The sequence below is a fragment of the Euphorbia lathyris genome, chromosome 5 (assembly GCF_963576675.1).
Source record: "Euphorbia lathyris chromosome 5, ddEupLath1.1, whole genome shotgun sequence".
NCBI lineage: Eukaryota > Viridiplantae > Streptophyta > Magnoliopsida > Malpighiales > Euphorbiaceae > Euphorbia > Euphorbia lathyris.
The window spans coordinates 80,301,807-80,313,183 of NC_088914.1; the positions used below are offsets into that span (position 1 = coordinate 80,301,807).

General features: G+C 35.0%; 2 protein-coding genes across 2 annotated transcripts; one reads left to right on the plus strand and one right to left on the minus strand.

The window, feature by feature from the left end:
- The first annotated feature begins 844 nt into the window (after window positions 1-844).
- Window positions 845-6,891, plus strand: LOC136229353 (wall-associated receptor kinase-like 14). Its single transcript, XM_066018078.1, has 3 exons — window positions 845-2,030; window positions 5,186-5,260; window positions 5,347-6,891. Exons 1-3 carry the CDS (start codon window positions 1,241-1,243, stop codon window positions 6,618-6,620), a joined length of 2,139 nt encoding a protein of 712 aa, XP_065874150.1. The 5' UTR covers window positions 845-1,240; the 3' UTR covers window positions 6,621-6,891.
- A 1,309-nt stretch (window positions 6,892-8,200) lies between these two features.
- LOC136228540 (thioredoxin-like protein HCF164, chloroplastic) lies at window positions 8,201-11,010 on the minus strand. The gene is made up of 5 exons (XM_066016963.1): window positions 10,719-11,010; window positions 10,457-10,642; window positions 9,840-9,943; window positions 9,412-9,757; window positions 8,201-8,392 (listed from the first exon to the last, which is right to left on the minus strand). The coding sequence occupies exons 1-4, from the start codon at window positions 10,896-10,898 to the stop codon at window positions 9,475-9,477; spliced, it is 753 nt and encodes a 250-aa protein (XP_065873035.1). The 5' UTR covers window positions 10,899-11,010; the 3' UTR covers window positions 8,201-8,392; window positions 9,412-9,474.
- Window positions 11,011-11,377: the final 367 nt, after the last annotated feature.

Sequence of the window (11,377 nt, forward strand, 5' to 3'; positions counted from 1 at the left end):
GAATAGAACTCCGGCGTCGAACATATTCCTACTCCGAGAATTCCGATCTCGTCGGTTGAAATCACTAATCTCCTTCAAAAGCTTGATTCCTCAGTGAAGGTTTTGGATAAATCTGAATGCCTTTCTCTGCTGCAAAGGATTAAGAAATGGAGTGACGAAAGTGAACGTAACCGCCGCTCCATTATCGCTCACCAATCCGGCATAGTTCTAGCTTCAGCCTTTTGTGAGTTTTCAGCTGATTCAGTCGATAGAAATGCTGATATTCTGAAGGATATATCGGCATTAATGAACGATTTGATGTTTCCATATGCTTAGCATATTGCGAATTTGCGAAGTAAAATCGATTCTGCTAATTAGCATATTGCGAATTTGCGAAGTAAAATCGATTCTGCTAATTAGCATATTGCGAATTTGCGAAGTAAAATCGATTCTGCTAATTAGCATATTGTGAATTTACGAAGTAAAATCGATTCTGCTAATTAGCATATTGCGAATTTGCGAAGTAAGAGTCATATACGCGAAGTCAGACGGAAGGAGAAAGAAAAAAGACTAAGAAATTTCTAAGTATTATATATATATAAAGGGTATTTTTGAAAAGTCACAAAAATAAAGTCTAGATATGTAATAGATTGAGTAAATGAGTTAAATATATAAATGGTTGCGCCATTTTACCCAATTTTATAATTTACCCTTCGAATTATGAGACCATCATCACACCACTTGTTAGGGTGGCTAAATATATGTATATTTCATTCTTCTTGGTGGACTGACTTCACAACGAAGGGTGTTTTGGTCATACTATTTGGACGTATAATTTTATAGTATTATCTTTGAGTGGAACCCCATTGCAAATTTGGATTGCCTTTTTCTCTTAGTATAGTTTTTCATTTTGCTCATTATACTTCTCATACTTTGATAGAAATCAGAAATTTTGATTGAACTGAACAAGTTTTTAATGTGATACCAAGATTTAGAAATTGCAAAGCAACTACAACACCATTGAAGAAAATTCCTGAAGGTAAAAGAGCTCATAAATTCTTGACCTACCAACCCCCAAATTAACCCTTTTCTCACTTCCTAAAGATCTTAACTTTACCATTAATGAAATCTCTGTTCTATGAAGCATTTATTCGTTTCAGATGGCTATCCAACCGCACCACAAAAACCTGAGCTTTTAATTACCTTTTCTCTTATCTAATCCATTTCCCAACACAAAATATTTCATCTTTCATCCCAAACAATGATTCTTCAAGAAACCCCCAAATTGGGACTGGTTTTTATCGCTATAATTTTGGTGTTTTCATCAACTAGAGCTCAATCTCAATCTCACAATCATCATCATAATTCATCGAATCATTGCCAGAGATCTTGCGGGAAAGACAATTCAATCAAATGGGTTCAATACCCATTTGGGTTTTCATCTGATTGTGGAATCGAATTGAAATGCGACGAGCTCACCGGAGACTTCAAAATCGGTGAATTAAAGGTTCAAAACATAACCCCAAATGGGTTATTCGTATCTCTCCCATCTGAATGCAACCGTTCTCTGGAATCAATTGAGCCTCTTTTCTCCGTCGGCCGGGGATATTCTCCGGCGTGGGGAAATGGGTTGCTTTTGCAAAATTGCAGCAGTCCTTGGAGCAGTTGTCTTATACCCACAAGCAGAATCACTGATCAGTTTCCGGTTGAGAGCTGTGATGCTAAAAGCGATAACATAAGTTGCTATTCCATGGAGAAATCGGAAATGGATATACTGAGTTACTCCGATTTGGAGTCAACTCAGTGTAAGTTTGTGTTCTCTTCGTTTGTGGTGGCTAACAGTAGTAGTAGCCCAGGGTTTTCGCTTGAGTTCGAGCGAGTTGAGTTGGAGTGGTGGCTGAATGGGAGTTGTGAAGCTAATGGGAGTAGTTGTCATCGGAATGGGAGTTGCAAGAATGTTAGTCTCGGTAATGGGACGACTGGGTATCGGTGCTTGTGTAATGATGGGTTCACCGGAGATGGGTTCAAACATGGGGAAGGTTGCCGGACAGGTGAGTCAACTCGGCCTGCTTGATTTTTTTTTTTAAGTTTGATTAATTTAATTTAACTTGACTTTTTACAAAATGTTTTGTTGACCAGTGTGAATCATGGAGTGGATGGGAGAAAAGTATTAATTCAACCCAAAATTTGTTTACTTTAATAGAAACAAAATATCAACTTAAAACCCAGATTAATATTCTTCAAAAAAAAAAAAACCCAGATTAATAAATTAAAAAAAAATCATTTAGTAAATAGATACCCTTGATTTTTAGGTGAATGATCAAATTCACGTGGTCATCAAGGTCCGTGTGAAAAATACTGTCTTTTTACATAAGTTAGAATTCGACCCCAGAATCATTAGTTTATTAAGTACTTGATTAATTTAAGAGTCTAATATTTGTTTTTTTTAACGGTAACATACTGGCTTATACTACAAAAAATATTGTCTGTTTTAGTCCGAATCCTTAGTCCGGATCTAATACTTTGGACCTTAAGATTTTACAACGTATCTATATATATTGAATCCTCATATTGCTAATAAGCTTAATTTACTCTCCATTTTGTGGTATTCATCATCCTTACGAGCCACTTCTTACTTACATTAGTTACTTAAAATTACTTAAATAAGTCAAAATATTTAAACATTATCCACTATTATTTTAAAATTTTATATTTATTTTTAGTATTATTAAATAATTACATCATTACAATATTACCAATATACAATATTAACACTGAAATTCAGTATTTATTTTTTCGATATTTAATTTTTATTTTTATGTTACCTTCTTAATTTAATGGAAAGAGCAATTTGATGATGATAAAAAAGCATCCGGAGGAGTCTAATGATTCTGATTTAATCTTTTATGTCGAACATATTAGATTCTTTATTATTACTATTATTTTTTGTCACATAAACTAGTTAAATATACATGCCTAATTCAATTTTAAGAAAATTGTATTTATTTCGTCAAAAAAAAAAAAATTGTATTTATTTGAGAAAGATAACGATGTTCTTACCATAGTCAGTTCATAATTATATTTTTATAGCTTAAAATAAAGTTTTACAATTTTTATAAATAAATGAAAAAATAATAATTTTGAACTTCATAAATCAAATACTTGAAAAATATTTTTAAACTGTTAAAATATTAAAAATATAAATTTAGAATACAGATAAGAGGAATAATTTTCTAGTAACTGATTTTTATATTCAAAAGCATAATGTACCAAAAATATTTTAGTATCTTGGAATATAAAAGATTAAGGATTGAATCTAGAATGGAAAAAAAAAAAATCTAGAATGATATTTGTCACAATTTCATATGGTTGTTAGTTCATGAATAAGATTAATATTTAATCTGACGGTGGAGGATTGACCTTTGACCAAGGGAAGGGAGTACCTATTAAATTGGCAGAAAATACATTTGAACCGAGTTATTTTAGTCGGTCCAAAGTCATTATATTTGAAAATTAGACTCACGACTATGGATTTTAATGGACTCCTAATTAAACATTTTTTGTCTTTTTATATGTAAACAAAAATTTTGTTAGGCTTTAATCACTAGTTTTTGTCTCTACTAGATTATAATTAAATGGAAAACTTAGTGATTATTTGATTTTTCTTTTGTTCAAACAATATAAAGTCTTTGGTTAGAATTAGAAACAATCCCTTATAGTATAAGGGATATTTAATATTAATAAAAAAATAATTTTAATTAAGATATAATATTCAAGGACAAAGAGATTTTTTGCTTAGAAAGTAGATTTTAGGAGAGAAATATTAAAAGTAAATTAGTCTAATTAATATTCTATTGGCAACTTGGCAAGTTTCCTCGCATACTCTGTCTATTGGACCTTATCAATGAAAATATGACAATAGTATATATTTGTTTCTTTTACACCGATCATTTCCTAATAAGGTATATTCCCTTGTTTCACTGATTGAGTCATTGCATCCGTCCACTTTAGAACGAGATGTGAAAAAATCAGTTGAAATTGTAAATATTTTTTACTTAAAAATATGCATAAAAGTCATTTTGGAGTGGTTCAGACACATACCTGCCGTGATTGCAGCATCCTATTCCAGTAGTGTATTATTGTGCATTCTGTTTTTGACTTTTTGTTCTACAAAAATCTATTATTCAATACAACTGTCGTTCCTTGGCATTTTATTCAATGTCATTTTGTCTATTAGTATGAATTTTTTTACCACAAAAATCCTTTAATATTCATTCATCTTAAGGAAATACAACCCCTATCATTTCAGATTTCATACACTGCAGTACTAGTTTTAAGCAGGGGTGTCAAAATTACTACACAGACATGAAATTGACACGTAATTGTAGTGTTTCCGTTTAACTTAGTAGGTAAAGTGTCATTTTTGGGTTGACACGCAAATTTTTGAGTTGGGTTTGGGTTAACACGACTTGAACCTCCCATTTTACACATCATCCTTAATGGAGATAGTAAAATTACATGTGACTTGTATCCAATATGATATCAGCAGATTTTTGGAAAATCATGGTTAACCAGCTAATCCAGATATGACATAAAATATTTAGAAGTATTAATATACCCTCCCAAATTTTTAAATGTCACCGTTAACATAGATACATAATGAAATAATTACACGAGAGTCGAAAACACGACACAGAATCGATACTGACCCAATTAGGTTGACACAAATACTTTTGGGTTGGGTTGGATCAGGTTAGTTTTGACTCATTTGACATCAACTCGATAATTGACACAAAATGAACACGACACTGACTCGATAATTGACACCCCTAGTTTTAAGCATTGATGTCAATGAAAGGGGGCAATAGGATGATTGTCTTCCTATGGGGTCCCACTTCCTTGATATTGACCTCCAAGAGAAAGCGTTTAGACAGAGCCGGTGACCGGCGTTTGTGCTGCACTTTGATGGTTTAGTTAGCAAACGTTCTAGAGAGGGGAATGCAATAACTTAAGAGAGACAGAGAGATTAGTGTTATTAATCTGGTGTTCTTACCTTGAGCAATGAATGCTCCTTTTATAGACATATGTTTGAATTCTGATATCTGATTTGGTATTATTCTGTATCTAAAATGTTTGTAACTTAGAGAAGTATTTTTCGGATAGACATTTCGGCTGATACTTTTTCTTTGATTTTCGTGTTAATCAGTCTCTGGTTGCAATCCCTCGAAGTATATTAATGGCCAATGCGGTGGAACTACGCGAATTGGTGTTCTTGTTGGAGGTAACCTATGAATTAGCACCTGTGAGTTCGTCTTCTTGGGGGATTCGAAACCCGTTCCTGAAATTTCTGCATTGATCTTATTACAGGGATTCTTGCTGGAGCTGCTCTAATGGCTGGCCTGGCCTCCCTTTGTTACTTTATTCGTCGGAGGTCTACTTCTTTGCGAAACACGCTGAGCGCGAAGCGACTTCTATGTGAAGCCGCTGGCAACTCGAGTGTTCCCTTTTATCCATACAGAGAAATAGAGAGAGCCACTAATGGTTTCTCAGATAAACAAAGGCTAGGTATTGGAGCTTACGGCACGGTTTATGCAGGAAAACTTTACAGTGATGAATGGGTTGCCATTAAAAAGATCCGACATAGAGATACTGATAGCATTGATCAAGTCATGAATGAAATTAAGCTTCTTTCCTCGGTAAGCCACCCGAATCTGGTTCGTCTCTTAGGTTGTTGCATAGAGGAGGGTGAACCGATCCTCGTGTACGAATTTATGCCCAATGGAACCTTATGCCAACATCTACAAAGAGAGAGGGGCAAAGCCCTTCCGTGGACAATTCGGCTCACGATTGCTGCTGAAACTGCCAATGCTATTGCCTATCTCCATTCCGCTATGAATCCACCGATTTATCACCGAGACATCAAATCGAGTAATATCCTCTTGGATTACAGCTATAAGTCGAAGGTAGCTGACTTCGGTCTTTCTAGACTTGGAATGACCGAGTCGTCTCATATTTCAACAGCCCCGCAAGGGACTCCAGGCTATCTCGATCCTCAATACCATCAATACTTCCATCTTTCCGACAAAAGTGACGTTTACAGTTTCGGAGTAGTTCTTGTAGAGATCATAACTGCACAAAAAGTCGTCGATTTTGCTCGTCCTCACAGCGAGGTAAACTTAGCTGCTCTTGCAATCGATAGGATTGGAAGGGGCTGTGTTGACGAGATAATAGATCCATACATCGAACAACATAGAGACGCTTGGACATTGTCATCAATACATAACGTAGCAGAACTTGCTTTTAGGTGCCTCGCATTTCACCGAGACATGAGGCCTTCTATGACGGAAGTCGCGGAAGAGCTAGAGCACATCAGGCTTAGTGCATGGGTTCCAAACATGTACATAGATTCACCCACAGGTTCCCCTTGCTCATCACCGGACAATAGAAGCGAGAAGTCGTCAGGCGTCGGCTCGATTAAAAAAGCGAGCCGGAGAGTGCTTGTTCCGCAACGGACAGCAGATTGTGTAACTTCACTAGAGACAGTGAAGGATACTTCACCTGTTTCTGTCCAAGATCCTTGGTTAAGTGAGCAGAGCTCACCTTCAACAAATAGTTTGTTGGGCAATGCAGTTCAGTCATAAGAAGAAAAGAAAATAAATAATTTTTCGGCATGGCTTCATATATTATCTGTGCATATAAATGGAGGTATATTAAAGTTTTTTTTTTTATTTAAAATTACTCATACAGATATGTAATTTACACTTTTGACCTTTCTTTCCAAATATTTTTTTGCAATATGTTAAAAAAGAAGTTGTAGAAGCCATTTTTTATAGCAAGATTCAAGAACTTGAAATTGGAAAAGTTTTATGACTTTTATTTATAGCAAAAGTTCTGTACATGATTGAAGGATTCCACATTTCTATTTATAGCAAAGAACTTCATGATTTTTATTTTTTTTATAGGAAACATATCTTGCATTTAATGAAAATTTGCACCAGTCTCGAACTAAGAATCGAGCTCCATGTATGTTGGTTCGGGTGGAGAATGCAGCATCGCAGTTCAATTTGAGGAGATTAGCACTTATTTATGGTTTGAAACTTAAAATCGGGCATAAAAGTTCATGAACTTCATATTAAATTTATGAAAGTATTTGCTCTCAAAATAAAGTGGATTAAAATTGCTTAGAAACACAATGAAAAATTAAAGTCCCATTGTTTTCAAAATGAACTTTTTATTATAGATATTTTAATTTATTAATTTGATATCTCAAAATATATATTATAAATTGGTATTAAATAATACTATTGTTAGTAGCATATTTTTTTACTATTTTGGAAGGTTAAATAAAAATAAAAGTATTATTTTTCACGAAAGATCCAGTTAAACCTCTAACTTGTGATTATAACTGTGTTTTTTAGTTCATCATAACTTGTGGCTTAACTACTTAATAAAGTATTAGTGACATTAATATCAAATATTGATAATTAGATTATTATTTTTTTCATTTTTTGCGCCTTCTGTTTATTAGGCATACGCCTACGCTCGAGGACGCCTAGTGCCTTTACCAACTATGGACGTAGAAATGGGGGTAATGTGAAATAAGACAAGATGAAATTTGTGCCCACCAATTAACATTGGTCAAGGTGACCACCTGGTGGTTAAATCTAAGCCTTAAAGATGATTTTTAATCTCCAATCTATGATTCTAATAAACCTAGATCTAACAGTGACCGAAAAAATTCATTTGCCAAGTCATGAATCGTGCGAAAAGCACCGTGGTCAGTTGATACTAAAAATAAAATTATAGCAAGGTAATCAGCAAATTATTACCTACATACTCGTGACTCATCTTGGCAATTGGTATGTTCCTCTTAAAAAGCCCTTTTCCCCATGAAATTTCTAGAGCAGAAGCATGCATAGTTGATAAATGCGCGCCTAAGGCTCGAGGCGCACAAAAGCACTAGGTCAAACGCCTTAGCACCCCAAAGGAGTGTGCTGTCGCCAACGCGACGACAGGTAGGACCTTTGTGCGCCCGACCGTGCCCCTTGTGTCACCCAGGCGCATGCTTGCGCCAAAGCTCCAAGACCCCCTTGGAGCTGAGTGCACCATATGCCTTTAATAATTATGCATGTATTATCCTTTATTTTCTCTACTTGGTATAGTGGATTCTATAAATTGTACGAGCAGGCCATGGATGCAAAAGTTTGAGTGAAATTTACAATTCAGCTCGAGAATCCTCTTATATATTAGAACATTTTGAAGGTTATACAATAAGTAGAATGATTCCCAGAAAGAAATTCTACAATTTAGAAGCAAACCTAACCTGTACATAATGTTTAAGCTTGTGAAAGGAAATGGCTGCTTCTAGGTAAATGAACAATATTAGGAAGTTATATTTGACATTATAATCAACCTGCAGGTAAGAGATCAACAAGATTAGGACCTGAAATATAGACATGTCTCATTAAAAAAAAAACAGAACATTTCCTATCTGCATGTTGCAAACTGTCTCACATTGACCCGGACAATCCAACAAGACATAATCATTCGAGAAGCTGCCGTATTTGCAATAACTGCAAATGGAGGGATATTGACATGTTTGTGGAAAAAACTCAAACTGTTTCCCTTTTGTGTTTCTTTGGAAAATATTTCCCGAGTTGGACATTTTTTTGTCACAAAACACCTAATTGATAGGCAGAGAAGTACATCTGCCATTGTTCAAATCCAAAACTCATCCGCCTTTGCATAGGCGGATGGGTTTTGGAATTGGTAATTTATTTTTCTAATTTTTTAAATAGGCCTCCACTAATTCCAAAACCCATCCGCCTATGTAATAGGCGGACGGTTTTGGATTTGTGCAATCCACCAACATAACTGACAGATGCACAACCTATCAAACAGGCGTTTTGGACAAAAAAAAAATGCCCTTACTCTGAAAATATTTTCAGGAGAAATACAAAATACAAAATTGGAAATAGTTTGGGTTTTTACAACAAACGTGTCAATATCCTGCAAATGGAAGGTCAACAGCATTCCACTGAGACTAAAGACCAAAAACAGGCAATGGTTTCACAAAAAGGTTACCATCATTGACAGTGAAGGCAATAACTTGATTTCTGATATCAATTTGAGTAATAAACTGCAATCACATGCTAATGTGCCATGGTATCAGTATCCACCATTCAGATTATGTATAAACACTACCAAGTTATGAAATGAGCAATCTACGAACTTGTGCAAAGCTACCCCTAAGACAATTTCGATAAACTAAGACTATTTTAGCGAATCTTAAGCCTGCCAAAGGAGGTTTCTCAGGTTCACAGGAAAAGAGGATAATATATTAATATTGCATCTCAATTCTTATAATGCTAAATAATTTTCACCAAATAATAGAATGTGATAACAACAGAAAATATGGGGGCTATGAATTACCTTGGACTTGTACTTCAAAGGACTATACATCTGTTGGGTCATTTTTCAAACAGAAGATATCATCTATCCATGACTTCTAGGATCAGCAACTTGATGCACCTTCCTGGCCTCGGCACTTGAATATTGTCCAACAACACGAGCATGAGGAACACTTGCTTCCCCGCGTGCAAGAGCATCGACATTCTCAAGAAAGTATTTCCTAGGAAATCTACCAACTACATTACCCTCTTCATTCCCCTTTTTGTCCAAGAATGCAAAGTGTGGAATACCCTCAACACCAAACTCATCAAGCTCTTGTTCCCACTTTGTGTTATCAACATTCAGCATAACAAAATTAACACGATCCCTAGATCAAATAAATATACCTAATAAGTGAAATCAGGATAACATAACAATGATGCAGAAAGAGAAAACTTGAAGATTGTTACTTGAATTGCTGTTCAACTTTGTAGACATCTGGGGCTAATTCTCGACATACTTCACACCAATCTGCATAGAACTCAACAACAGTTGGCTTCCCATTGGAGAGTGCCTGCACAAAGGGCCAATTCTTTATTTTTCTTTAGCGAAAAGATCCAAATTTACCGTTATCTTTTTTGGAAAAATGCATATATTACCCTAAGCTACGACATTATATAAATCCAAGCAAGATCAATTTAATGAACTATTTGATTGTACCAGTTTGACCATTATTTAATTGTTACATACGACCTTCCAAACATCAGTTATGTTTAATGTGTTATTAACACTGTTACAAACAACCTTCTAAAATATTAACAACTAACTCAGCCACATATAAATTAATCACAGACAAATGTCTAAAATGTTTAGTTAGACACAACCCCGAAATCCACAAAACTAAGCAGTTTATCCATGGCAGTCAAACAAGAATAACTATCAAACTAGTCCATTCAAATTTCCATCAAATAGGAGTAAATTTATGTTGCTTTGGAAAAGTTAGGGGGTAAAAAATTGTATTATTTCGCACGTTTGCGGAAAATTTGTACCTTAAGAATAGCAACTTAAGGAATATATGGAAACCTACCTCTTCGTAAGGTAGAGCAGCAGCGGAGAGGTCCTTCAAAGAAACCCCAAAATCCAGCCGAGAAGATAAGAAAAGACCGAGTGCGGCAAGCACAGAAACCAATGCTACTTGCTGATTGACATTCTTGTTAGGAAATTCAGGCAATCCAGAAGTTGAATCTGAAGCAGGCTCATCAATCACTTTTTCCTGCATTTAATTGGACAAAGTTAGGATGCTTAAGTTGGAAATTGAAAGAGGGATTTGAGAAAATAAAGAAGGTTACCAGTGGTGTGGAGGTTTCAGTGGGATTGGGATCTGTTTGGCAAGCTATTAGAGTAGGGAATTTACGAAGCTTATTAAGGGAGGGGGAAGAGGGTTTGAAGAGAGGAGGAGGAGGTTGAGAAGCTTGAAAATAAGGGCGGAATCTATGGAGGGCAAAGGGGCTTGAAACCACACGAGCCATTCAGATATTGCTTCGAGAATCGAGAGTTTTTCTTCTGATTTGCTTTGTGGCTTACTGATTTTAACTTTGTTTTGGTGGTGACGACTTAGATAGATGGTTCAGTTTGGAATGTTGTAACTTGCAAGCAATAAATATTTCAAACAACTCCAACTCAAGAACAATACTTCCCTATCCAAAATCATAAAAATGTAACAAATAAACTAAATAAACTTTCTAGTTATTTAAATTTTTGTAGACAAAAAAAAAAAAAAAATCCAAGCAACATATAAAGTGATGTATTGATTTCTAAATTCAACTTGTTGGATGCATGGTTACTGAAATAAGATAGAAAACTGGTTAAAGAATGAGTCGGGATTCCGTTTCAATATTTAAGTTAATGAAAAATACTGAAAAGTATATGAATTCAGGTGAGCTGAGAGAACTAACGAGAGAATATTCTTTGAGTATTGTATCCGATATTTATAATAGATTTAGGCGGT

What these genes read in the sequence shown, in the direction of transcription:
- LOC136229353 (XM_066018078.1), top strand. Translation starts at nt 1,241, where the DNA reads ATGATTCTTCAAGAAACCCCCAAATTGGGACTGGTTTTTATCGCTATA. An exon ending in TGGGGAAGGTTGCCGGACAG is followed by an intron (nt 2,031 to 5,185) that starts GTGAGTCAACTC and finishes CGTGTTAATCAG; the next exon opens with TCTCTGGTTGCAATCCCTCG. An exon ending in AATTGGTGTTCTTGTTGGAG is followed by an intron (nt 5,261 to 5,346) that starts GTAACCTATGAA and finishes ATCTTATTACAG; the next exon opens with GGATTCTTGCTGGAGCTGCT.
- LOC136228540 (XM_066016963.1), bottom strand. Translation starts at nt 10,898, where the DNA reads ATGGCTCGTGTGGTTTCAAGCCCCTTTGCCCTCCATAGATTCCGCCCT. An exon ending in CTGCTCTACCTTACGAAGAG is followed by an intron (nt 9,944 to 10,456) that starts GTAGGTTTCCAT and finishes CCCTTTGTGCAG; the next exon opens with GCACTCTCCAATGGGAAGCC. An exon ending in AAAGTTGAACAGCAATTCAA is followed by an intron (nt 9,758 to 9,839) that starts GTAACAATCTTC and finishes TATTTGATCTAG; the next exon opens with GGATCGTGTTAATTTTGTTA.